Here is a 24,468-nt window from a genome sequence, read left to right as displayed (position 1 = left end):
GCTCCCAAAATGCTGAGATTATATTCTCTGAGGTCACATGCTCTGAGATCAGTAAGATGTAACTTTTTCCATTAATGACAAAGACTCAGTGTTTAGAATGTACTTGTTCCTATAGGGGAGAAGATACATGTGGAAGTTTGCTTCCCAATGCGCCGACTGTGTTCAACATTTATAAATACTGTGAGACAGTTTACTCAACAGTTAAGAGAGAGGTTTTTTACAGAAGAACGGTGGGTGGTGGTCACAGACACTGATGGCTCAACCATCTGCGAAACTTCCAGTGCCTGGTCCCACAGAAGTAGATGCCTTAGTCTGCAAATGATTACTCCCACCTTCTTGATATTAAAAACAATTTTTCACAAGTTAAAAACATAACTTTGGGGGGCGCCTGGATGGCTCAGTCGGTTAAGCGTCCAACTTCGGCTCTGGTCATGATCTCACGGTTCATGAGTTCAAGCCCCACGTCAGCTCTGTGCTGACAGCTGAGAGCCTGGAGCCTGCTTCAGATTCTGTGTTTCCCTCTCTCTCTGCCCCTCCCCAGCTTGGCGTCTGTCTCTCTCAAAAATGAACACTAAGAAAAAAATTTTTTTAACATAACTTTTAAAAACTCAGCCTGCCTGCCACCTGATTTACTTGACAACTAAAAGAACATTTTTAAACTGGTGGTTATTTAAAAGATTGAATATTTACATTTTCTTTACTTATCTCTGTCAGTTCCAGAGTAGACGTCTGGGTACTTCTTAAATCCTAAAGATAAGATTAATTTTTGACATCCATCAGAATTCTAAATATAACCTCCCTGACATCTCAAAAAGAATTACAAATAGTGTTAAACGTGAAAATAGGCTTGAGAATCATGATCCAAAAATGCACTTAACATTAGGGTCGTCCTCTGCCCCGTTATCAGATGGACAGACCTCAAAGAGCCTAAGAACGAGTGTCGAGAGGAATGTGACAGATGGGCACAGCTGCTGAGACTGCACACTGCTAGAATCTTCTTGAAGGGCAAGCTAGCGGTATCTGTCATAACTTAAAATGCAAATACCCTCTCAAGACATTCCGCTTCTAGGAAGTGATCTCAGGAGAAATCCTCCTCTGTTCACCTGTGTCAGGGAATTAGCCCCTGTTCCAAAGGGTTTTATTTTGTAATTACTGTTTGGGGTTTTTTATTGTTGTTCTCAGAACCATACTAGATTTAAGATCCTACAGACATTAGAGCACTAAATGGCGCACTACTAGTCTGAAAGCTTTGTTTCTAGGAAATTAACATACTCATGATGGAGACATTTATAGTATTTTTATCTTAAAGGAAGATGTTAATTAAAGATACTTGCTACCATTTCATCAGAAAACATCATCAAAGACCCCAAGCTATGGAAGGGTACTTACCGAGCTGAAGCTAAAACCAACTGAGTGAATATTCACTTTGCCATAAATGCCCAGAGTGTCTATCTTCTCCGGGCTAATCCTATGGGCATAGAGCAGGATATGTTTCCCATTTACCGCCACCTAGATGGACACAGAACGCCCCGCCACCCCCAGAAAAAAAAAGTTAATATGTTAACGTGTCCAAATTTAAATCCCGTTTCCTTGGGTTTCATTTTATACCTCTTCCCCCAGGTCTGCACATTACCCGTCTGATCAAAGTGTGACTGAAAGCATCCATAACACTAGCAGTGGTTCTTAACTTCCTTTGAGCTCTGATCTGATTAGTCACCGTGGACCCTCTCCCTCCACACCAATTAGGCATTCATGAATATATTACATGCATGTGTGCACCTACGTGTGTACAGGAGGCATCCGGGGTTCAGAGGTTCCCTGGATGCACTAGGCCTGAGAACCCAGGTTAGCAATCTGCCCGGCAAGCTTGCCCACCTGCTCTCCTTGAGGACCACACTCTAAGAGGACGCTGCACGTGGCAGGCTTTCAGTAAATATTTGTTGAATCCTGAATGAACGGACATGGGCAAGCTACTCAGTTTATCTGCGATTCTTGCTTAGAGCAGGACAAAGCTCTTCCTGAAGAAAGGGGCTGCTGTTGTGATCAAGTCACTCCCGTGAGTGTCCACAGCACATTGCCTGACGGCAACCCACTCCCTGTCCTTCCCTCCCAAATAGGGAATGTCGGGAAAACAAGCAGGATACGAAACGGTCTCGGACCTCAAGGAGCTTAAAATCCCCTTGGCACGTAAAATAAACACAGGAAAACGCACAACGGGACAGGAACAAGGGTTTTAGAGGAGGTACAGGTACAAGCGCCCAAGAAGCCAGGGAAGGGAGCGAAGAATGGAGTCCGCGCCCGAGATGGGAGGTTTTCACGCTAAATTGTGCGAATCTCTCTCTAGTCTGGGGGGCTCGAGGTTCTACGGGGCTTGCGGGCAGGTGCATCCAAAGCTCTAGGGCCACCCTCTCCATCACACGTACGCACTATAAGCACTGTGTCTAGACCGCTCGATGAGGCCAGCGGCGGGACTGCTAAGAACTCGGGATCTAGAATCTCACAATCCTGAAGGACTTGTGGCAGGATTCCCCGTCGATCTGTTAGTTCCAGATTCCCAACCCCCGCCCCGGGTGACGGTGACCACAGTTTACTCTCCCACAATTTATACAGCTCTGCGCCAATTCAGAAGTAAGCTCGGCTGTGCAGCAGAAATGCCACACACAAAGAGGTCTGGAGGCCCTGGCCCCACAGTTCCGGATGCCACGAGGCACAGGCAGAAGCTGCGCCCCAGCTCACACTTAGGTACCCACCGTGCCCCTACTTCAGGGCAAAACGATAAAGCCACTCTTTCTCTAGACTTAAGTAACGTAAGGGCGGGTTCGCCAACGCGCAAGCCTGCCTTGGGTGCCACTTCTCATTACCTTCATTCTCCCAAACCCACCTGGAATTTGTCTTTCAACACCATAATCACAATTTCAAAAGATTTTTCTTTTTTGAAAGGCGTGTCGTAGGTGATCTCCTCCCATCCCCATTTTTCATTTTTCAGAGTATTGCAGACGATGCAGTCGGACCACTTGAAGCGTGGATTGAAATGAAAGGCCACGTCGGCGCGGGGCTTCACGCTGCTGCCGCACTGCAGATCCACCTGGAACCTGCGGGAGTGAGGAGGAGGGAGGGTCGCGGGCAGCCAGGGGGTGGGCTGCAGGTGGAGGCCTGGCGAGCTGAGTGACCCGCGACTCACCCCCGCGCACCCACCCAGCTACCCAGAACATGGAAGTGAGGGCCGGGCTTCTAGCTGCCGCGAGCCAGGAGAAACAGGAAGGACCTCGCCCTGGGGACAGCAGAACGGTGACCCCGAAGCCTGCTTCTCTAGATGACAGTCACCTGGAAATGTCTGGGCTTTCTCCTTCAGACTTCACTTTCACTTATTTAAACCACTGTTACCCGGGCATCAGCCACAGAGAGCTGGCCCGGCCCTGACACTGCCTAGTCTGCAATTTGTGCCCAAAGCGAGCCTCAGACAAAACAGCCCGAAATCGATCTTCAGAGATGCCGTGGGGACCTCGTCCCTGGTGTCTGACCACAGTCCCTGTCATTAACCGTGTATCTGATCATATTCCAACCACACTTCGAACAATAAAATGAAAAACTCAAGTTTTTTGATTTCGGTCTTCATTCCAGTCTCCTCGGCACCTTGGCCTCAAGAGTATCAAAATGGTCTCCCCACATCAGTTTCTGTGGTTGTTCCACAGTCACGAGAAGACAGCTTAGTCACTTCCTCCATCTCACACCATGGTTTTTACCTGTCCGAATCACAAGGAACATGCCCACGTATCACAATCAAAGTTCCAGGCTCCAACTGCTCAGGAATCGTCCCGACATAGGGGATTACCTAGGAAAAATGATTGTAACAAATGTTACGTTTACATAAACAAAACGGAAAGACTACATTTTGAAAGTCTGCATACAAATCTGCTCAGAATCTAGCATTTTCCAAATCACTGTTCAAACAGCTTGAGATAGTGACAATATCTATACACCTGAGTTCTGTGGGAAAAGACACAGCAAAAGTTCACAGAACATTTTATTTGGCCGGGGGCTTTGTGAAATAAGATACTTAATAGGACAATTATGATCTAGAAAAAACAACTTGCTGGAAGTCAGGTCCCCTCCCCCTCCCCTTTTCCTAACATTCCATGGATGATCCCGACGGCAGGACCCAGACCACACCAGGTCCCTTGCCCACACTGATGGAGGCCGGGACACTCACCGGCCGCTTGTAGAGGGGCACCAGGTGAGCCCCTCCCCCACACCTGGGATGGGGGTGTCTAATCCCTGCCAGGCCTCCCGCCCACAGCTCACCGGCCCTGCTGGAAACCAGAACCACGAGACCTCAGGGATGACCCTGGGCGCCTGTGGCCTCTCCGGACGCAGCAGCAACCCCCCCCTCCGCCCCCCCGACCGTGGCCTGACCCGGTCCCGGGCTTGGGTTCGACACGGTATCCGTGTCTCCTCTTGCCCCCTCATCACCCGGAGCCCCACCTCTTTGTCTGGGGCCGGACGCACCATCAGATCTTGTCGCTCCCCTTCCGCAGGGGTGACTCCACCACGCTCCCCGTCCACCGGCTGCGTCCGCGGCATCACAACCCCCACCCTCTTCCGCTCGGGAGCGTCGGAGCAAGCCAAGCCGGCCGGACCCCATCAGACCTCCCGCCAAGCTCCCCCGAGTTGTGTCACGCATGCTAAAACCTCTCCAAGGTAGCCGGTCACCAAGAGCTGAGGCCTAAAACAAGAGAGGGCACATCCAAGTGGTTGCGGATTGGTTGCTCCTAAGCTGAAATTCTCGCCTCAAGCGCGGTCTCCTCCATGGAGCCCTTTCCGGACCCTGGGCCGTGGCACCGTACACCCGGCCCGGCCCGGGAGCTGCACGGGGCGGGCCGGCTCCTTTACATCCCCAGGACCGAGGTCAGACGAACGCGCTCCCGCCAGCCCGGTGCCGGGGTTCTGGCAGCCCCACACGCAGGACGAGCAGCGCGGGTCGTGGCCTTAACCGACGGGCAGAGATGAACGAAAACCGGAAGTAACCGAGGCCGGCGGGCATCTGGCATCACGGCAGACGCAGCGGGCAGGGCGGCTGGGATGAGCAGCGCCCGTCACACCCAAGAACACCCCCCAGATGTGCACGGTGTGGCCGCAGCCGCCCGTCAAAGCCGTGGGTTTTGTGCAGAGAACGTGGAAGGCCCTCCGCTCGCACCCTGATCTTCCGGGCCGCGGCGGATTCCCTTCCTCAGCGTAAGTCTCTTAATGAACTGAGACCTGCTTTTGTAGCTTCAAGTCTTACGCCTATTCAAATTCTATTGATGCAGAATGTTTAATAATGCAAAAATGTTAGGGACAATATTAGTGAGAAAAGAGCCTACAAAACTATACACGGTTTGATCCCAACTAAGTTAATAATAAACATTAAAAAAAGAAATAAGCCAAAAATGTTAATAGTTTTCTTGAGGGACGGGATTGTTTTTCATCATGTATTTTTAGATTTTCCCGAAAATAAGCGTTTATATCTTTATAACCGCAAGTTTTGTTGCATAATTTTAGGGTTGGAAAGGGCTTTCGGAGACCAATAATCTATTCCCATCACTGCTAATACGTTCTTTGCGATCGTTACTCAGTTGTTCCAGTCTAAGAAACAACAGCGCTGAACATTTTAGTCACTTGCTGTTTTCGGCATCTGGACGAATGCTTTCTGCTTGGGAGAGCACCCTAAATGATGTAACCCTCGAGGGACCTGGGCCACGTAACACAAAATGCCCTGCAGCCCACAGACTCAACTCAAAACCGCTCCTGTGAAAAGCGAGAAGGGCATGATTTTGTAGGCAACTTCAAGCTTTGATGCTTCGCAAATAATTTATGTGGAAAAAAATTAAAACACAGTTACGCTCCCTCTGGAGACGATACCAGAAGCTTAAGCCCCACTCGTTGAGTGTAGTGTTTTCTCCCAAAACATCCTGACTCATCCCGCTTCGCCTGTTTCAGGGTTACTTATTCAGTGTCTGCTCCACACGACGGTTGTGGGTGGACTCCAGCTAGAAAGACGCACGACGGCCCATCCGTGAGGCGCTTCTAGCACAGCCGGGAAGAAGTCAGATACCCGTGGAAGGAGTAGTAGAGGAGAAACGTGCCCCTCTGGCTGTTCAGAATCACAGTCTCCTTCCACGACTGGAAGATCCTCTCCACCTGGCGAACATCCGGCCTCACCCAGACTGCAGCGAGCGGCAAGGGTGTACGGCGAAACCCGGTCACTCAGTAGCCCCGCCTCAGACTCCAAGTTGGAGCCAGGGCCAAGAAGCCGCAATCAGGCGGCGTTCGCTCCGCCAGCGGGCAGCGGGCAGCGGCCACGCGCAGGCGCAGACGAGGCGCTGGCGGTGTTGCCAGTACCACCTGTGTCCAGGGGGTGGCGCCAGAGGTCTCGCGGAAACACTTCAGGCGGGACTTTGGACGTTGTCCGTGACCAGGCCTTGCCAAGTCCGGTTCTTCAACCCTACCAGCGATCCGGAGAACCACGCAGTATCGTTTGATAAATCTTAGTTTAGCAATTAATAAATTAATCATCTCTGCTTAGAGACTGGCTTTTATGCTCGCAACTACAAACCACGACTGACTCAACGGCTTAAAATATGGGGTGGTAAGCCAGTGCCAAATCAGAGCTTCAGAAACGTGTATAAAGAGTTCCGAGCTGCCCAGACACACTTTATGGTGGAGGTGTGATTTGAGCTGGGAGCTTAGGAGGAGAAAGCCAGTTCGGGTAGAAATGTCCATTTACAAAAGCAGAGAGGCAGGAAAAGATAAAACATGTCTGCTAGAGAGTAAGCAGCAAGGGAGCAGTGCCAGACAGGCAGGGTCAGATTTTAGAGAGATACAACGAGGGGGACCTGTGTGGCTCAACTGGTTAAGCGTCGGACTCTTAATTTCCGCTCAGGTCATGATCTCCTGGTTCGTGGGCTCGAGCCCCGCCCCAGGCTCTGCACTGACAGTGGTGGAGCCTGCTTGGGATCCTCTCTCCCCCTCTCTCCCTCTCTCCCCCTCCCTCCCTCTCTCTCTCTCTCTCTCTCTCTCTCTCTCTCCCCACGCACACTCTCTCTCTAAACATGAAAACAATTTTTTTTAATATGTTAAAAACAAAAAGGATGATATAATGAAAACGGGGTTTAGGAACAACAGTCCAGGGGAGTAAAAATGTGCCCGAGGGCAGGGGTTATCTGGGAGACTGGCTACTTGCAGGAAGCCTGGCATAAGGAGAAAACATAATCCAGGCTGATGGAAGCAGACACTGCGGGCGGGGAGAGGAAGAGCGAGGTACGAGAAATATTTCAAAGGAAACCATCTGTATCGGGCCACCAACTAAAATGGTGAAACTGGGGAGGAAACTGACTCAGAAGGATGATGAGGAGTTTAGTTCTGAACGCTTCCCGTGCGACGGCTCAGCAGGACATCTAAGAAAGAGCCTGTATGACTGAACAGAGTGGGAGATTCAGCACAAGTTAAGTGAAGGGCCAGAACTCATGCTCTAAAGTCAGAGCAGAGGTGATTATTAAAGATATCCAGGTAGATAAACTGAGAGGAAGGAAAAGTCAGGGGCCAAGCCTCGATGGGTTTGTAAAGCGAGGGAGTGTGCAGAAAAGGGAACAAAGCAGAACTGACTGCTGTCCTTGAAAGGTGGCCTCCTTACGAGGTTGGCCCTTGGCTGGTGTCTAGGAACTTGGATTTGGGGACGGCACCCACCACCCACACGGAAAAGGGTGGTCTCCTGTTCGCCAACTGTGTGCAAACAATCCAGTTTATGCTAAAAACCTGCTCTCCTTCCAGGAGTCTGGAATTTCGGTATGTGCTAGGCAGAAGCAGTCTGCGAGACCGGCCCCAGATACGATCTCCGGCAGTGAGTCTCTGATAAGCTTCCCCGGTAGGCGACGTTTCACATGCACCGTGACAGCTTGCTGCTGGGGGATTTAAGTCCATCTTGGGTGACTCCACTGAGAGAGGACCCACGGGACCTTGCGCCTGGTCCCCCTTAGATTTTGCCCCAGGTGCCTCTCCCTTTATGACTTTGCTATCACTTCACTAGAGTAAGTCACAGACGTGAGCAGGAGTGTGCCAGTGAATCATCACAATGGGGTGTGTGTCGGAGACCTTGCTGCAGCCAATGAGAGAGAAAGGAGAGAACGATCAATCGGTCAGGCTGGACAGTCATATCAAGGAAGTCCTTTCGATACGGGAAGACTGTCAACATCTCGGACACGGAAAAATACAGAAGATTAAAAAAAGATAATGAAATGGCAATCATATCTTTTGGCCCAGTGATTCCGCTTTTACAGATTTATCCTATAAAATACTGGCACGTATGCTTAAAGACGCATATACTGGGATGTACATCACAGCACTAGATACAATCACAAAAGGAAACAGTCCTTTAATGGAAACTGGTTAAAGGAGTTAGAGTATATCCATACAGTGGCCCAATTATGCAGCCATGAAAATAAGTGAGAAGCTGTAAGTGTGCCAGTCTCTCCAAAATGTATCAAATGGAAAAAAGCCGCATACACAACAGTTTATATACAGGCATACCTCGGAGATATTGTGGGTTCAGTTTCTAAACCGCTTCAATAAAGTGAACACTGCAATAAAGCTATTCAGATAAATTTTTTGGTTTCCCAGTGCATAAAAAAGTTGTTTCGGGGTATCCAGGTGGCTCAGTCAGTTAAGCGTCTTTTGATTTCAGCTTGTGTCATGTTCTTGCAGTTCGTGGGTTCGAGCCCCACATCGGGCTCTGAGCTGACTGCACAGAGTCTGCTTGGGATTCTCTCTCTCATCTCCCTGCTCCTCCCCTGCTTGTGCATGCTCTCTCTCTCTCTCTCAAAATAAACTTAAAAAAAAAGTTACGGTTACATTATACTGCAGTCTATTAAGTGTGCAATAGCATTATATCTTTAAAAAAGTGCATTCCTTAACTTAAAAATATTGCTTAAAAAAGCAAACCATCATCTGAGCTTTCAGGAAGCTGTAATCACCGATCGCCATAACAAATATGATAATAATGAAAAAGTCTGAAATATTGCCAGAATCTCCAAACTGTGACACAGAGACATGAAGAGAGCAAAAGAGAGCAAATGCTGTTGGAAAAGCGGGCTGCCACGAGCCCTCGCTCTGTGCGAAGCACTCGGTAAAATGGGGGATCCTACTGTACGACCCAGATGCGGAAGCAAACAGATCTATGAAGTGATACACACAACACGCACGCTCGGACACTCACGTGTGTTCTCAGGAAGGATCTGCAAAACCTGCTGAATGTGACTGTCCTCAGGGAGGGGAACTGAGCACAGGGTAGATGGCAATTTTACGTGTTCGTGAAACCCTCAAATACTCTGAATTCTTACAAATGGTTTACACATACTCTCTTCAGATTTTAAAGACGATGATGATAAAGGAAAAGCCACTGACGTTTGACACAAATGAAATGAAATTCTGAACGCAGCTTCTGTTCAAACTATGCGGGGCTTGGCGGCACGGGAACAGCAGAAGTTAAACAGCAGAAAGACACGGACAGAAACGGAAACAAACCCAAGAGAGGGGAGCTGATCCAGGGAGGAAGACATGACTTTGGTTTTGAACTAAGTCTAAGAAGCGGGAGACTCAGGTAAAAGGCCGGAACAATTTATACACTGTGTACACGCTCAAAAGGTCTGACGATGATCAGGAAAGACACAAAGAGAAAGCAAAAGACACAACTAGTGAAGACAAGAAAGAAATTAAGAAAGAGTTGAAAAAAATTTAAGAAAGAGTAAAAAAACAACAAAAACAAAAACCAGAGGGCAGAGCTGTGGTGAGGATATCAAGTCCGCAGAAACAGACGCTGATGCTCTCAGGACCGGGACCAGCAAGGGAAGAACAAGGGAACAGAGGCTGGAAGGGACCTCGGAGGTTAAAAGATTTTACTGTTTTGTTTTAAGGTCAAATGGTAAGGGACAAAGGAGAAAAAGATCATGTGGAAGCAAGCTTCCGAAGCAGAGCGGAATGGTGAGCTTTTGAGCGCCAGGTGGAACGAATGGTTACAAGTGGCCTATTAACTCACAACAGCCAATCTGAGCCGCTGCTAAAATTCCTGAGATTTTAAGGTAATCAGCCGGGATACTGTACCAGCTAGCCTTCAAAAACACTACTTTCTTGCGTTATGGTTATTTTGTTAGTGATCAGTCAAAACCCTGAGGGAGAGCTGGAGCCGAGTGTGCGTGCTCAGCGCTGCGAGTATTTAAGAAATGAAATTTAAAGACAGAGTTCAATGTCATTTTTGCTATTAAGTTCAATCTTTCTACCTCCATCCTTTTCTGCTTGTGAGAAGAGACTATACATATACATATATATACGTACATATGCTATCTGCCAAAATTATTTGCTTTGGGACACTGTCACCACGAACCATGCTCAGAACGGCAGCAAGGCCTTCTGGGAGCCCTGGCTGCATTTCCTGCCCTGGGGCAGCACCACTTCCCCAGGCCCTTCCTCAGGAAGTGAACGTCAGCGTCGATGTGTTTCAACCCTAGAGCTGCCTGTGCTAACCCCAGAAAATCGGGAACTGTCCGTGTGCTCGCATCAAGATGCGCGCGCACGTTAACGTGCAAAACTGCTTTCAGAGTAATGTTCACAGAAGTCATCTTACTGAAGCTCAGAACTGAGGAGTGTAACCTGACCATCCCTCCCCCTCCAGGCCAGAGCCAACACGGTACTTCAGTCACCCTTGACAGGCAGCATTTTTTTTTTTTTTAACCTTTGCAGAAAGTCAGTCTACAACCTTGAGATGTTTTGAACTCTGGGATCCAGAAAAGCATCTTAAATGTCTCACTGACTTCAAATGCAGTAAGTCTTCCTTTTGAAGCCAGTACTATTTAAGGCTATTTCTTCTAAAACTGAGTTTTGCTTGATGTGGCGATGGTACCTCATTCTGCACAATGACGTCAAAGCTTAGGTTAAGAAAAAGAGTTACAACGACAAAGTAAATAACAAGAAAATGAGACTGGGTCAGGGTCATGCTTCGGGGACCCTCACCATCCCTCTTGCCCATGAGTCTCTGGGGACAGGGGGTTATTTAAAAAAAAAAAAAGTAACTCTATCTTAGACCTAAATTCAGGATCCAGCTTCATATATGTGGAAACTAGACATTTCTAAAGACTCTTAATCACCACGTAAAACTAAAACCAGTTCATTATTTCCAAGGACGTACACTGAAAGTTCCAGCAACTGCAGTCCCTGAGGCCCTTGAACCACAAGACTCTCTTTCTTCTCTTTCTCCATCTTGCCACTAGCTTTTGGCCTTTTCCCTGCTCAAGTACGAAGCAGTATTTGAAAGGCAAGGGAAAAGCTGAGACATTTACTTCTCATGACCAGGGTCTAATTAAGAAAGAAAATTAAAAACTTTTAGAGCAATGAATCCATTTTCCTTTAAAGTACTGTCTTGTGATGATCTTCCCATCACCAAAGTCAGCTTCCCTCCACCAGACCCCATGCTCTCCATTCAGAACACGTTCTCACCACCCTGTACGGTCACTGTGACTTTGTCCTCCACCAGACCGAGCTCCGAGGGCCGCATCTGTTTTTCGGGCAGCAACCGGCACAGTCCCTCTCACACAGTGGGTACTTTCCATACACGTTCACTGAATTTGATGGTCTCCCCTCCCCAGGAATGGATAATTACTATCCAATTGGATTTGCTCTACATCCTGCCACAGATAAAAAGTGATTTCATAGGAATCAGTTACCGGGTTATAGATGACATTCTGCAGGTTGTTTAGGGACAACATCATTCTTTTCCACCTTATCGTTGATTGAGGTCTCTAGTCTACGTATGATCGAAGGTTTTAACACTTCTCAGATTGAAACGGAGGCACCTGTCCTGGGTAAAATCAAAACAGAGGGAAAGAAAAATTAGCATGCATCGTTTTTCTTCATATCATAACTGTCTCCAAGTTTAAGTTATATTAGTTTACTGGTAGTTACCAAATAACAGGTTGCTATTATCATCAACGATCTGACCCCCATTCTTCCCTCGTGTATTTACACACCAAACAATTTGGGATTATCAGCAGGAAACAGGAAACAGTGACTTAAAATATACATTAGTAGAGGAGAGGGCTCAAAATGGCCACACGGGAAGATCCTGAGCTCACCCCCTCCCACGGACACAGCGACTCTACTGCTACACATGGACTACCTCCTTTTGAAGGGGACCTGGGATCTGGATGAACAGAGCCTCCGCAAGAAGAGGCAGAGATACAGCCTCACGAATGGAAAAACCACACCCCAGGCAACGGCATTCCACAGTCCAGACAGATCTCAAAGGCATGGAAATTTTCCCAGAGGAGTCAGAGATTCAAGCTCACATCAGGCACCCCAACCAACCCTTCCATCCTGCACAGATGGCCCGGCCCCCAAAACAGCTGGCTTTCAGAACCAACAGGGAATCACCCATGAAAACTACAGAACTATAGGGGAAGGAAAACCCATTCTTGAAGGGCCTGCCTGTGTGAAGACTCCCTTGGCCCAGAAACCAGTACAAAAATACCAGACCAAAAAACACACAGACCAGAGGTGAAGGAGACCCACTTATTAACCCTGGAGCATCTGCGAGAGAAGCTAGGACAGCTGGGCCTCTCCCTGGGAACCGAGACACCGGCGGCAGTCATTTTGCTCTCTCATTCTGCCATGCTGATCCTGGCGGACGCCATTTTAGAATCCGCTTTCTAGACTGCTCATGCCAGGGGGTGCACACTGCTGAGAGCCCCACATAACCTTATGTCTCAGCATGGCCTTGCTGCCAACAGGACAGCAACCCTGCCCAGCAGAGCAACCTGAAGCGGTTCAGCCAGGCCCAACAGCCAGCGGGGTAGGAGGCCAGCCCTGCCCACCAGAGCACGTACACAGTCGTAGCCCTGCCGCAGGGGAGGACCCTGGAGCAGCTGGCTCTGGTGGCCAAGGGGGAGCGCGTGTCTGTGCCACATAGGACATCCACATAAAGCCACTCCTTCAAGAACAAGAAGACCAGGAGACAGAGCTGAACTACCTCATACATACAAACACAGAGTTAGGCAAAACGAGACATAACAGTATGTTCCAAACACAAGAACAAGACAAAACTTCAGAAAAAGAATGAAACAAAACAAAACAATGTACCCGATAAAGAGTTCAAAGTCATGGTCAAAAAGATGCTTACTGAACCAGGGAGAAGAGCGAATGAACAGTGAGAACATCAGCCAAGGGAAAATGCAAGAAATTACCAAAAAAACCCAGAAAGGAATCTAAACATAACATGAAAGAAAGTCATAAAGTCACAAGAGAAGAGAGCAAGAGAACTGTAAAATCAACCAGAAAACCATCAACAAAATGGCAATAAATACATACCTGTCAATAATTACTTTAAAAAAGTAAATGGACTAAATGCTCATCAAAAGGCTTAGGATGGCTGAATGGATTTCAAAACAAAACACAAAAACAAAAACACACAAGGTAGAGGACTGTGGGAAGACGGTGGAGTAGGAGGACCCTAAGTTCACGGTGTTCCCGCATAACATTCGTATCAGCACAAAACAGAAAATGGCCCAAAGGCAGAACAAACTCCACAACTAAATGAAGAAAAAAGACCACATAGAAGAGGGTAGGAAGGGTGGAGACATAGTGGAAAGCTAAACACACAGTCCAGGCGGGAGGAACCCACAGGTGCAGAGAAGGGAAACGGACTATCACACCAAGAAGACCCCACAGGGAAGACAAATCCCCGTAACATCAGGCTTTGAAAACCGGAGGGGCTAAATTTTGTGAGTTCATACAACCAGTGGGATTTAAACCTGGAATTTTAAAAATCAGTGGGCTCAGCTATGGGAAAGCCGGGAGGGAGAGAAGCTGAATCCTTGACTTTAAAGAAATGGCTCAACAAACAGCCCAGAGATACTGCCTAGGTAAGCAGCAATTTGAAAAATGCCTGAGGCACATGGGAGATGTATTCACTCATCTCAGAGCACATCCAGCAGGAACAGAGATCAACAGGGTACTGCTCCAGGAGCAAAGACCCTGGTGAGCACTATTTCCCTCTCCCCACCCTGCATAAACACACAGCCACCTGTGGGAGCCAAAGCTGTGCTGACATTCACGGCTTAAGTTGCTTCCACTGCTTCAGGAATCTGCCCCTTCTAGCCAGGCCTGCCTCATTCTGCTTCAGGACCTCTCCTGCGAGAAAACCAGCAGCAGGCAAACCTTGCTAACACCACTGCCCCACCGCACCCCTCTAGCCCCCATGTTGGGGGTCCACCCCCTCCAATACGCTCTCCGCTGGAGCCCATTCAAACAAAGGCCACAAGCCTGGCCATGTGCAAGCAGCCCCAACCGGGGCCAGCACCACTCCTAGGTGACTCCCACCCTGGGGAGAGGGGACAATAACCACACACACCAGTCTGACTGTGGACCCAGCAGTGGGCTGGGGGCAGATACCTGCTCTGACTGCAGACCCCACCCACCAACTTAAAGCTTCTCAGGGAACAACACAGACGGCTCACCCTGCATCTCTGGCAAATGCCTGCTCTGACTCAACTCAAGCCCAAGGCAGCCCGAGACTGGTCCACTAACACCACAGGGACCAAACACTGTCCGCAACTGGCAAAGACAGCCGCTGCAAATGAATGGGCTGAAGTCAAAAGTGGCTCAGCCACAACAGCAGGGTGCATGCAACACACACAGGATACCCCTCAGTGGACAGGAGCTCCTCTTCATAAAGCCATGATTTTCAAGAGCAGGAAATGTAGGTGACTTTCCTAACACAAAGAAACAGACCCAGAGAGTTAGACAAAATGAGGAGACAGATGAATATGTTCCAAACAAAAGAGTAGGACAAAACCACAGAGGAGACCTAAGCAAAAGGGAGACAAGTAATATGCCAGATAGACAATGCAAAGTAATGGCCATAAAGTACACACCTGACTTGAGGAAGAAAGTGGAGGATGTCAGTGAGACACTGAACAGAGATTAAAAAAAAAAAAAAAAAAACAATCGAAGATGAGGAACACAATAGATGAAATTAAAATACACTAATGGAATAAATAGTAGAGTACCAAAGCAGAAGAATGAATCAATGACCTAGAGGAGAGAGTAATGGAAAGCAATCAAGCTGAGCAGTTGAAAGAAACAAATTATGCAAAATGAGAACAGGGAACTCAGTGACTCCATCAAGCCCAACATTCATACTATAGGAATCCTAGGAGGAGAAGCGAGAAAACAGGGGACAGAAGTGTTATTTGAAGACATAACAGCTGAAATCTTCCCAAATCCAGGGAAGAAAACAGACATCCAGATCCAGGAGACACAGAGAGCCCCCAAGAAAATCAACCCAAAGTGGTCCACACCAAGACACACAGTAATTAAAATGGCACAAAAGTAGTGACAACAAGAGAATTTTAAAAGCAGCAAGAGAAAAGAAAACAGTTACATACAAGGGGAACCCCATGAGGCTATCAGCTGATCCTTCAACAGAAACCATGCAGGCCAGAAGGGAATAGAATGATACATTCAAAGTGCTGAGAGGAAATAAATCTGCAGCCAATAATACTCTATCAAGCAAGGCTATCATTCGGAATAGAAGGAGACACATGCAAGCTAAAAGTAAAGGGATGGAGAAACATCAGGCAAACAGATTTAAAAAGAAAGCCAGAGTAGCCATACTTACATTGGTCAAAACAGACTTTAAAACAAAGACTGCAAGAGGCAAATAAGGATACTATATAATCATAAAGGGGACAACCCAACAAGAAGATATAACAATTATAAATACTTATGCACCTGATATGGAAGCACCCAGATACATAAAACGGTTCATAACAAACATAAAGGAACTAATCAATAGTAATACAATAATAGTAGGGGACTTGAACACCCCACTCATATCAATGGACAGATAATCCAAACAGAAAATCAACAAGAGAACAGTGGCTTTGAATGACACTTTGGACCAGATGGATTTAACAGACATCAGAGCATTCCATCCTAAAACAGCAGAAAACACATTCTTTTCAAGTATACATTCTCAACAACAGATCATATGTCAGGCCACAAAACAAGCATCAATGAATTAAAAAAGGTCAAAATCATACCATGCAGCTTTTCTTCTAGTTTTGGTGAAACTAGAAGTTGACCACAAGAAAAAATGTGGAAAGAGCCAAATACATGGAAGTTAAAACATGCTACTAAACCATGGATGGGTCAATCAAAAAAATCAAAGAGGAAATAAAAAAATATATACATGGACACAAATGAAAACACAACAGTCCAAAATCTTTGGGATGCAGCAAAAGCAGTTATAAAAGGGAAGTTTAGAGCAATACAGGCCTACCTCAGGAAGAAAAATAAAAAATTGAACAATCTAGGGGCACCTGGTGCCTCAGTCAGTTAAATGTCCGACTTTGGCTCAGGTCATGATACTGTGGTCCATGAGTTTGAGCCCTATGTCAGGCTCTGTGCTGATAGCTCAGAGCCTGGAGCCTGCTTTGAATTCTGTGTCTCCCTCTCTCTCTCTGCCCCTCTCCCACTTGCACTTGCTCTCTCTCTGTCTCTATCAAAATAATAAATAAACATTAAAAATAAAAAAACAAACTAAGCAATCTAACCTTAAACCTCAAGGAACTATGAAGAAAAAAACAACAAAACCAGCAGAAGGAAGGAAACAATAAAGATTAGAGCAGATATAAAGGATACAGAAACTTAAAAAACACAATAGAACAGATTAGTGAAACCAGGAGCTGATCTTTTCTTTGAAAAGATCAACAAAATTGACATGCCTTTACCCAGACTCATTAAATAAGACCAAAAAAATCAGAAATGAAAGAGGAGAAAGAACAACAACACAGAAATACAAAGAATTGTAAGACAATATTATAAAAAACTATATGCCAACAAATTAGGCAAGCTAGAAGAAATGGATAAATTCCTAGAAACACATAACCTACCTAAATTGAAGAAGAAATAGAAAATTTGAATAGGCCGATTACTAGCAATGAAACTGAATCTGAAAATTAAAAATGCCCAATAAACAGAAGTCCAGGACCAAACGGCTTCGCAGGTGAATTTACCAAACATTTAAAGAAGAGTTACTACCTATTCTCAAACTATTCCAAAAAAGATAAAAGGAAGAAAAACTTCCAAATTCATTCTATGAGGTCAGCATTATCCTGATACCAAAACCAAATAAAGGTATCACAAGAAAAGAGAACTACAAGTCAATATCTCTGATGAACACAGATGCAAAAATCTTCAACAAAATATTAGCATATCAAATCCAACAATACATTGAAAAAATCATTCACTACGATCAAATGGAACTTACTTTTGGATACAAGGGTGGTTCAATATTCCCAAGTCAATAAACATGATACACCACATCAATAAGAGAAGGATTAAAACCATACGGTAGTTTCAATGGATGCAGAAAAAATATGTGACAAAGTACAACATCCATTCATGAGAAAAACCCTCAACAAAGTAGGTTTAAATGGAACATATCTCAATATAATAAGATCCATATATGAAAACCCACAGTTAATACCATCCTAAATGGGGAAAAACTGAAGAGGTTTTCCCCTAACGTCAGGAATAAGACAAGAATGTTCACTCTCACCACTTCTATTCAGCACAGTACTGGAAGTACTAGCCACAGCAGTCAGACAAGAAAAAAGAATAGCAGGGACCCAAATTAGTTAATAAGACCTGTCACTATTTGCAGATGACATAATACTATGCATAGAAAACCCTAAAGACCACACCAAAGAACTACTAGAACTGCTGAAGCAATTCAGTAAGGCCACAGGATACCAAATCAACGTACAAAAATCTACTGCATTTTTATACACTAATAATGAAACAGTAGAAAGAGAAATTAAGAAAACTCCCATTTCCAATTGCACCAAAAACGGTAAAATATCTAAGGAATAAAGTTAACCAAGGAGGTAAAAGACTTGTACTCTGAAAACTGGTGAAAGAAACTGAAGATGGCACAAATGGAAAGACATTCCAGGCTCGTGGGTTGGAAGAACAAATGCTGTTAAAATGCTGATGCTACCGAAAAACCACAAGTATGCTACCCGAAGCAATCTACATATTCAACACAATCCCTACCAAAATAGCAACAGCATTTTTCACAGAACTATAACAATCCTAAAATTTGTATGAAACCATGAAATATCCTGAATTGCTGAAGCAATCTTGAAAAGGAGAAACAAGGGCGCCTGGGTGGCGCAGTCGGTTAAGCGTCCGACTTTAGCCAGGTCACGATCTCGCGGTCCGGGAGTTCGAGCCCCGCGTCAGGCTCTGGGCTGATGGCTCGGAGCCTGGAGCCTGTTTCCGTTTCTGTGTCTCCCTCTCTCTCTGCCCCTCCCCCGTTCATGCTCTGTCTCTCTCTGTCCCAAAAATAAATAAACGTTGGGAAAAAAAAAAAAAAAAAAGGAGAAACAAAGCCAGAGGTATCACAATTCCAGATTTCAAGTTATATTACAAAACTGCAGTATTCAAAACAATATGGTACAAAAATAGACACATAGATCAACTGGACAGAATAGAAATAGAAAATAAACCTGTGATGTTATAGTTAATTAATCTTCAGCAAATGAGGGATTAAGGAATTGGAAAAAAAAAACCATGCAATAAGAAAAAAAAACATTCTCTTCAACATCTATATGCTGCCTACAGGAGACTCACTTAAGACCTAAAGACACACACCAACTCAAAGTGAAAGGATAGAAAATACATTCTACACAAATAGGGAAGAAAAGCAAGCTGGTACAGCAATATTTGTACCAGACAAAACAGTTTTTAAAACAAAGACTGAAACAAGAGACAAAGGAGCATTACATAATGATAAATCAACCCAACAAGAAGATGTAACAGTTATAAATATTTATTCACCCAACACAGAAGCACCTAAATATATAAAGCAAATACTAACAAACACAAGAGGATAAATTAACAGCAATACAGTAACAGTAGGGAACTTCAACACCCCACTTACATCATTGTATAGATCATCCAGGCAGAAAATTAGTAAGTAAACACTGGCCTTGAAAGGCACATTAGACCAGGTGGACAGAACAGATACATTCAGAACATCCCCTCCAAAAATAGCAGATTACAAATTCTTCTCAAGTACACATGCAAATTCTCTAGGAAAGATCACGTTAGGCCACAAAATAAGTCTCAATAAATTTAAGAAGACTGAAATCATAATAAGCAACTTTTCCAACCACAGTGGAATTAGAAATCTAGAAATCAATTACAAAAAGAAAACAAAAAAACCCCACAAACATGTGGAGACCAAAGAACACGCTACTAAATAACCAAAGGGCCAATGAAAAAAAGTCAAAGGAGAAATAAAAAATACCTTTCAACAAATGAAAACACACCATTCTAAAATCTATGGGATGCAGCAAAACTAGTTCCAAGAGGGAAGTTCATAGCCTACCTCAAGAAAAAAGAAAAAAAAAGAAAGAAAAAGAAAAAAAATAAACAATCTAATCTTAAACTTCAAGGAAATAGAAAAAAAGAACACAGTACAAAATTAGTAAAAGGAAGGAAATAATAAAAATCAGAACAGAAATAAATGAATAGAGACCAAAAAAAGTAAAGATCAATGAAAGGATTCTTTGAGAAGATAAACAATACAGATAAACCTTTAACCAGACTCATCAAGAAAAAGACAGGGGCGCCTGGGTGGCTCAGTCAGTTGAGCGTCTGACTCCTGATTTAGGCTCAGATCATGATCCCAGGGTTGTGGGATTGAGCCCCACACTGGGCTCCACACTAAGCATAGAGCCTGCTTGGAATTCTCTCTCTCTCCCTCTGCCCCTCTCTCCTGCTAGGAAAGAAGGCAGGAAGGCAGGAAAGGAGGGGAAGGAAGGAGGGAGGGGTGGGGAGAGAGAAAGGAAGGAAGAAGACAGGGACCAAAAAATAAAATCATAAATGAAAGAGAAGTTACAACTGATATCCAGAAATACAAAGGATCATAAGACACTACTAGGAATGATCATACGCCAAAAAATTGGACAACCTACATGAAATGGATACAATCTTTCAAGACTGAATCAGGAAGAAACTGAAAACCTGAAGAAACTAATTACTAGTAATGAAATTGAATCAGTAACCAAAAAACTCCTAATAGACAAAAATTCAATACTAGAAAGCTTCACAGGTGAATTCTACCAAACATTTCAAGAATTGGGGTTATTTTATTTATTTATTTATTTATTTTGAGAGAGAGAGAGAGAGAGAGAGCGCACATGTGCAGGGGAGGGGCAGAGAGAGAGGGAGAGAGAGAATTCCAAGCAGGCTCCACACTGTCAGCACAGAGCGTAATGTGGGGCTCGATCCCACAAACCATGAGATCATAACCCGAGCCGAAATCAACAGTCAGACACTTAACCAACCAAGCCACCCAGGCACCCCAACATTTCAAGAATTGCTAAGACCTGTTCTTCTCAAACTATTCCAAAAAACTGAACAGGAAGGAACACTTCCAAACTTATTCTACAAGGGTAACATTACCCTGATACCAAAACCATAGAAAGACACTACACAAAAAGAGAAAATTATAGGCCAATATCCCTGATGAACATAGATGCAAAAATCCACCACAAAACATTTACAAACTGAATTCAGCAGTGTATTAAAAGGATCATACACATGATCAAGTGGGATTTATTCTGGGGATTCAAGGTTGTTTCAATATCCACAAATTGACGTCATACACCATATTAATGAAACAAAGAATGAAAATCATATGAACATCTCGATACAGAAAAAGCTTACATTCAATATCCACTTAGGATAAAAAATCTCTATAAAGTGAGCACAGAGGGAACATACCTAAATGTAATAGAGGCCATATACAGGCCTACAGCTAATATCACACTTAACAGCAAAAAGCTCAAAGCTCTTCCTCTCGTATCAGGAACAAGTGTGCCCACCAATACCACTTTTATTCATCACAGTTTTGGAAGCCTTAGTCACAGCAATTAGGCAAGAAAAAATAAATAAAAGGCATCCAAATCGGACAGGAAGAAGTAAAACCGTCATTATTTCCAGATGACCTACTACATATAAAAGACCCTAAAGCCTCTGCCAAAAAACTATCAGAATAAAAGAATTCAGTAATTTGCAGGATTGAAAATCAATACGCAGAAATCTGCTGCATTTCTGTACACTAATAATGAACTCTCTGAAACAGAAATTAACAATCCCATTTACAATCGCATCAAGAAGAATCAAGTACCTAGGAATAAATTTAATCATTGAGGTGAAAAACCTGTACTCTCAAAACTACAAGGCAGTGATGAAAGAAACTGAAGACAACACAAATAAGTTAAAAGATATGTCAGGGCACCTGGGTGGCTCAGTCGCTTAAGCGTCAGACTTCGGCTCAGGTCATGATCTCACAGTCTGTGAGTTCGAGCCCTGCGTTGGGCTCTGTGCTGACAGCTGAGGCTGGAGCCTGCTTCAGATTCTGTGTCTCCCTCTCTCTGACCCTCCCCCGTTCATGCTCTGTCTCTCTCTGTCTCAAAAATAAATAAACGTTAAAAAAAAAAATTAAAAAAAAAAAAGATATGTCATGTTCACAGACTGGAAGAATTAATGTTATTAAAATGCCCATACTACCCAAAGCAATCTACAGATTCAACGCAATCCCTTTCAAAATACCAATGGCATTCTTCACATAACTAGAACAAACAATCCTAAAATCTGTATGGAACCACAAACAAAACCAAAAACAAACAGCCAAAGCAATCTTGACAAAGAACAACAAAGCTGGAGGTACCATGCTCCCAGATTTCAAAGTGCACTACAAAGTACATAATCAAAAACAGACACATAGGGGGAAAAAAACCAGACACATAGCTCAATAGAACAGAACAGAGAGCGCAGAAATAAACCCACGGTTACGTGGTCAATTAATTTATGACAAAAGAGGCAAGAATTGAGAAAAGATAGTCTCTTCAATAAATGATGGTGAGAAAACTGGACAAGCTACATGCCAAAGAATGAAACTGGGCCACTTTCTTATGCCATACACAAAAATAAACTTAAAACGGATTAAAAACTTAAATATAAAACCTGAAACCATAAAACTCTTAAAAGAAAAAACATAGGCAGTAAGCTCTTTGACGCCAATCTTAGCAGTATTTTTTTGGATCTGTCTCCTCAGGCAAGGAAAACAAAAACACATTTTGTTAATAACAAATTAACGAGTGGGTCTACATCAAAATAAAAAGCTTTTGCATAGTGAAGGAAACCATTAACAGAAAGGAAACTTACTGGATGGGAGAATACATTTGCAAATAATGCATCTGATAAGGGGTTAACATCCAAAATACATAAAAAAAAACTCCTACAACTCAACATCAAACAATCAGATTAAAAAATGAGCAGAAGACCCGAATAGACATTTTTCCAAACATAAACCTCATATAACTATTGAATCACTATGTTACAAGTGAAACTAACACAATGTTCTATGTCAACTACTATTCAATAAAACAAGAAACAAGTTTATCAGATCATGCAGGCACCTTAAAGCAGGAGAAGAGGTTAATTGTGATAAGTAAAATCAGCACTAACTGTCCTTTATTTTTACCACCAAAATCCTGAGGTTGCTCAAACAGAAATAAACCAAATAATAAACTTAAAACAATACACTCCTAGAAATTCTCTAACTTGGAATTACTAAAAATAAAATAATAGCAAATCGTCCTGTACAACTACCAAAGATACTCATTTATCTCATCGGTAAAATGAAAATAATAGCATTCACCTGACACGTTTGTCCTGAGGGTTAAATGAATTAATAAAACAATGGAAAGAAAGTGCTTTATAAACTTGAGCTCTTATTTTAATAGAAGGCATTCCTCTTCCTCCTCCAAAGGAAACTAGTCAAAAAGAAAAAAGTCTAATCCCTTGAATAACAAGGATACAGTTTTCCTTGTGGCTTAAAACTATGGGGGGCGGGGGGCAGGGGGCAGTTGCTACGCATTAGCCACAGTTTGAAAGAAGAAAGCACCCCACTGACAGAAGTACCATTTAATAGCTCCAGCGAAGATGAAAGACATCAAGCACAACTAAAAGAGAAACGAAAGTAAAACTTCCTACATTTTACTTCCGCCAATTCTCTCATCGCAGCAAAGAACAATACGCAGTAACCACAACTATGAGTTTCTATTAAGAAAAACAAGAAACTGCATCCTTCTTGGTTTACCACCTGAATGCCCTAAACGGTCATTAATTTAGAGTTAGTCAAAACCTCGAAACTCTTCCTTCTGCTCCGGAAAATTCAGGAAGCGCGAATACGAGCAGAGGGAAAGGACACAGAGATGCCACAGCCACATTCATAATTTACATCGCGACCAGAGAGTGACCCGATTTAATCCACAGGCTTGCATGAAACCGGTTGTTCCCAAAGGAGCCACACGGACGGTCCTGCAGTTTATTCGCTTCACAAAGAGCCATCATTATGTTTTGCGGACCAAGCAATTCCAATGACCTCCGTTTCCGAACTTTAACACTGCAGTCAAATGACTCGGCATCTTGCACCAACGTGCTCAGGGTCCGGGAGAGCAAAGCAGGTCTGTCACTAAACGCACAGAACTTGTCTTTTTAAAGGTGGCGCAGGAGAACCCCGGGCAATCTGGCTGGGGGCCAGCAGGTGCGAAGGCAGACCTGGTGGGGAGGGTCTGCGGCGGGGCAGCGGGAAGGGCCGCGGCTCCCGATACCCGCTCCCTCCCGGGAGCTTTCCCGCCACCCCGCCCCACGCTGCCGCGGAGAGGACCGGCGGGACGGGGTGCACCCAAGAGGTCCCACCGACCAAACTCCAAAGTGGAGACAGCGATGTCCGCATCCCCTCCTCGGCCGGCGCGCCCACCGCAGCACCCAGCGGCGCCCCGCCCCGGAGAATGGCCGCCGTCCGACTCACCGCGGGATCGGCGTGGCCGCCGCTCCACGCACCCGGCTGTTTCTCCGCCGCCGCGCGTCGTCCGGGATCCCGGGATGCGTGGGCGACTACGGGAAGCGAGAGGAGTCAGTCCGCTTCCATTTCCCGGTTCGCGCTCCGCGGGGGCGTCGCCGTCGGCCCCGCCTCCGTCTGCTGGGCGTGCTCGGGGCTCTGCTGCCGTGCGGCCGCCCCCCAGCCGGGCCTCCTGCACAGCCTCCGGGGATCGGAACGCGACCGGCTTGCTGCGGGACGAACGGAGGGGGAGGACGGCAGAGTGTGTTTTACAAATTCCCGAGCGCACCCACCTGCCCCTGCCCCTGCCCCGTAGTCGGGGTGGGAGTGGACGGAAATGGGTTGGAAAGGAGAAAGCTGACGCTCCCTCGGCCCGGGGCTTTCCGCCGGCTCCGGTGTCCCGGCCTCTGCCGTGGGTCAGAGTCCAGATGGTGCTACGAAAGATAACCCGACGTGGACGCGCC

At 45.2% G+C, this 24,468-nt stretch overlaps 1 protein-coding gene and 1 long non-coding RNA gene across 11 annotated transcripts in view; one reads left to right on the top strand and one right to left on the bottom strand.

Annotated features, from left to right (window-relative positions):
- Positions 1-24,119, bottom strand: part of LGALS8 (galectin 8) — a 30,107-nt gene extending 5,988 nt beyond the window's left edge. For 2 of the 10 annotated variants that reach the window (XM_027046981.2, XM_027046983.2), the window contains exons 1-5: positions 23,975-24,112; positions 11,748-11,881; positions 3,744-3,832; positions 2,882-3,092; positions 1,390-1,509 (exon numbers count right to left, since the gene is read on the bottom strand). In XM_027046981.2, the coding sequence (XP_026902782.1) occupies positions 1,390-1,509; positions 2,882-3,092; positions 3,744-3,832; positions 11,748-11,792 (465 nt within the window). In that variant the 5' untranslated portion in view covers positions 11,793-11,881; positions 23,975-24,112. Of the gene's footprint in view, positions 1-690; positions 748-1,389; positions 1,510-2,881; positions 3,093-3,743; positions 3,833-11,747; positions 11,882-22,896; positions 23,108-23,545; positions 23,685-23,866 lie in introns of those variants that run through there. The other 8 variants (XM_027046976.2, XM_027046982.2, XM_027046977.2 and 5 more) reach the window with 8 other exon arrangements.
- LOC113595832 (uncharacterized) lies at positions 3,808-6,563 on the top strand. The gene is made up of 3 exons (XR_003416447.2): positions 3,808-4,234; positions 4,536-5,232; positions 5,977-6,563. It is a non-coding gene; the product is annotated as an uncharacterized LOC113595832 (long non-coding RNA).
- Positions 24,120-24,468: the final 349 nt, after the last annotated feature.

Source organism: Acinonyx jubatus, chromosome D2, assembly GCF_027475565.1.
Source record: "Acinonyx jubatus isolate Ajub_Pintada_27869175 chromosome D2, VMU_Ajub_asm_v1.0, whole genome shotgun sequence".
Lineage (NCBI taxonomy): Eukaryota > Metazoa > Chordata > Mammalia > Carnivora > Felidae > Acinonyx > Acinonyx jubatus.
The sequence above is the reverse complement of the archived record's forward strand: the minus strand, read 5'-3'. Positions and strand labels throughout refer to the sequence as shown.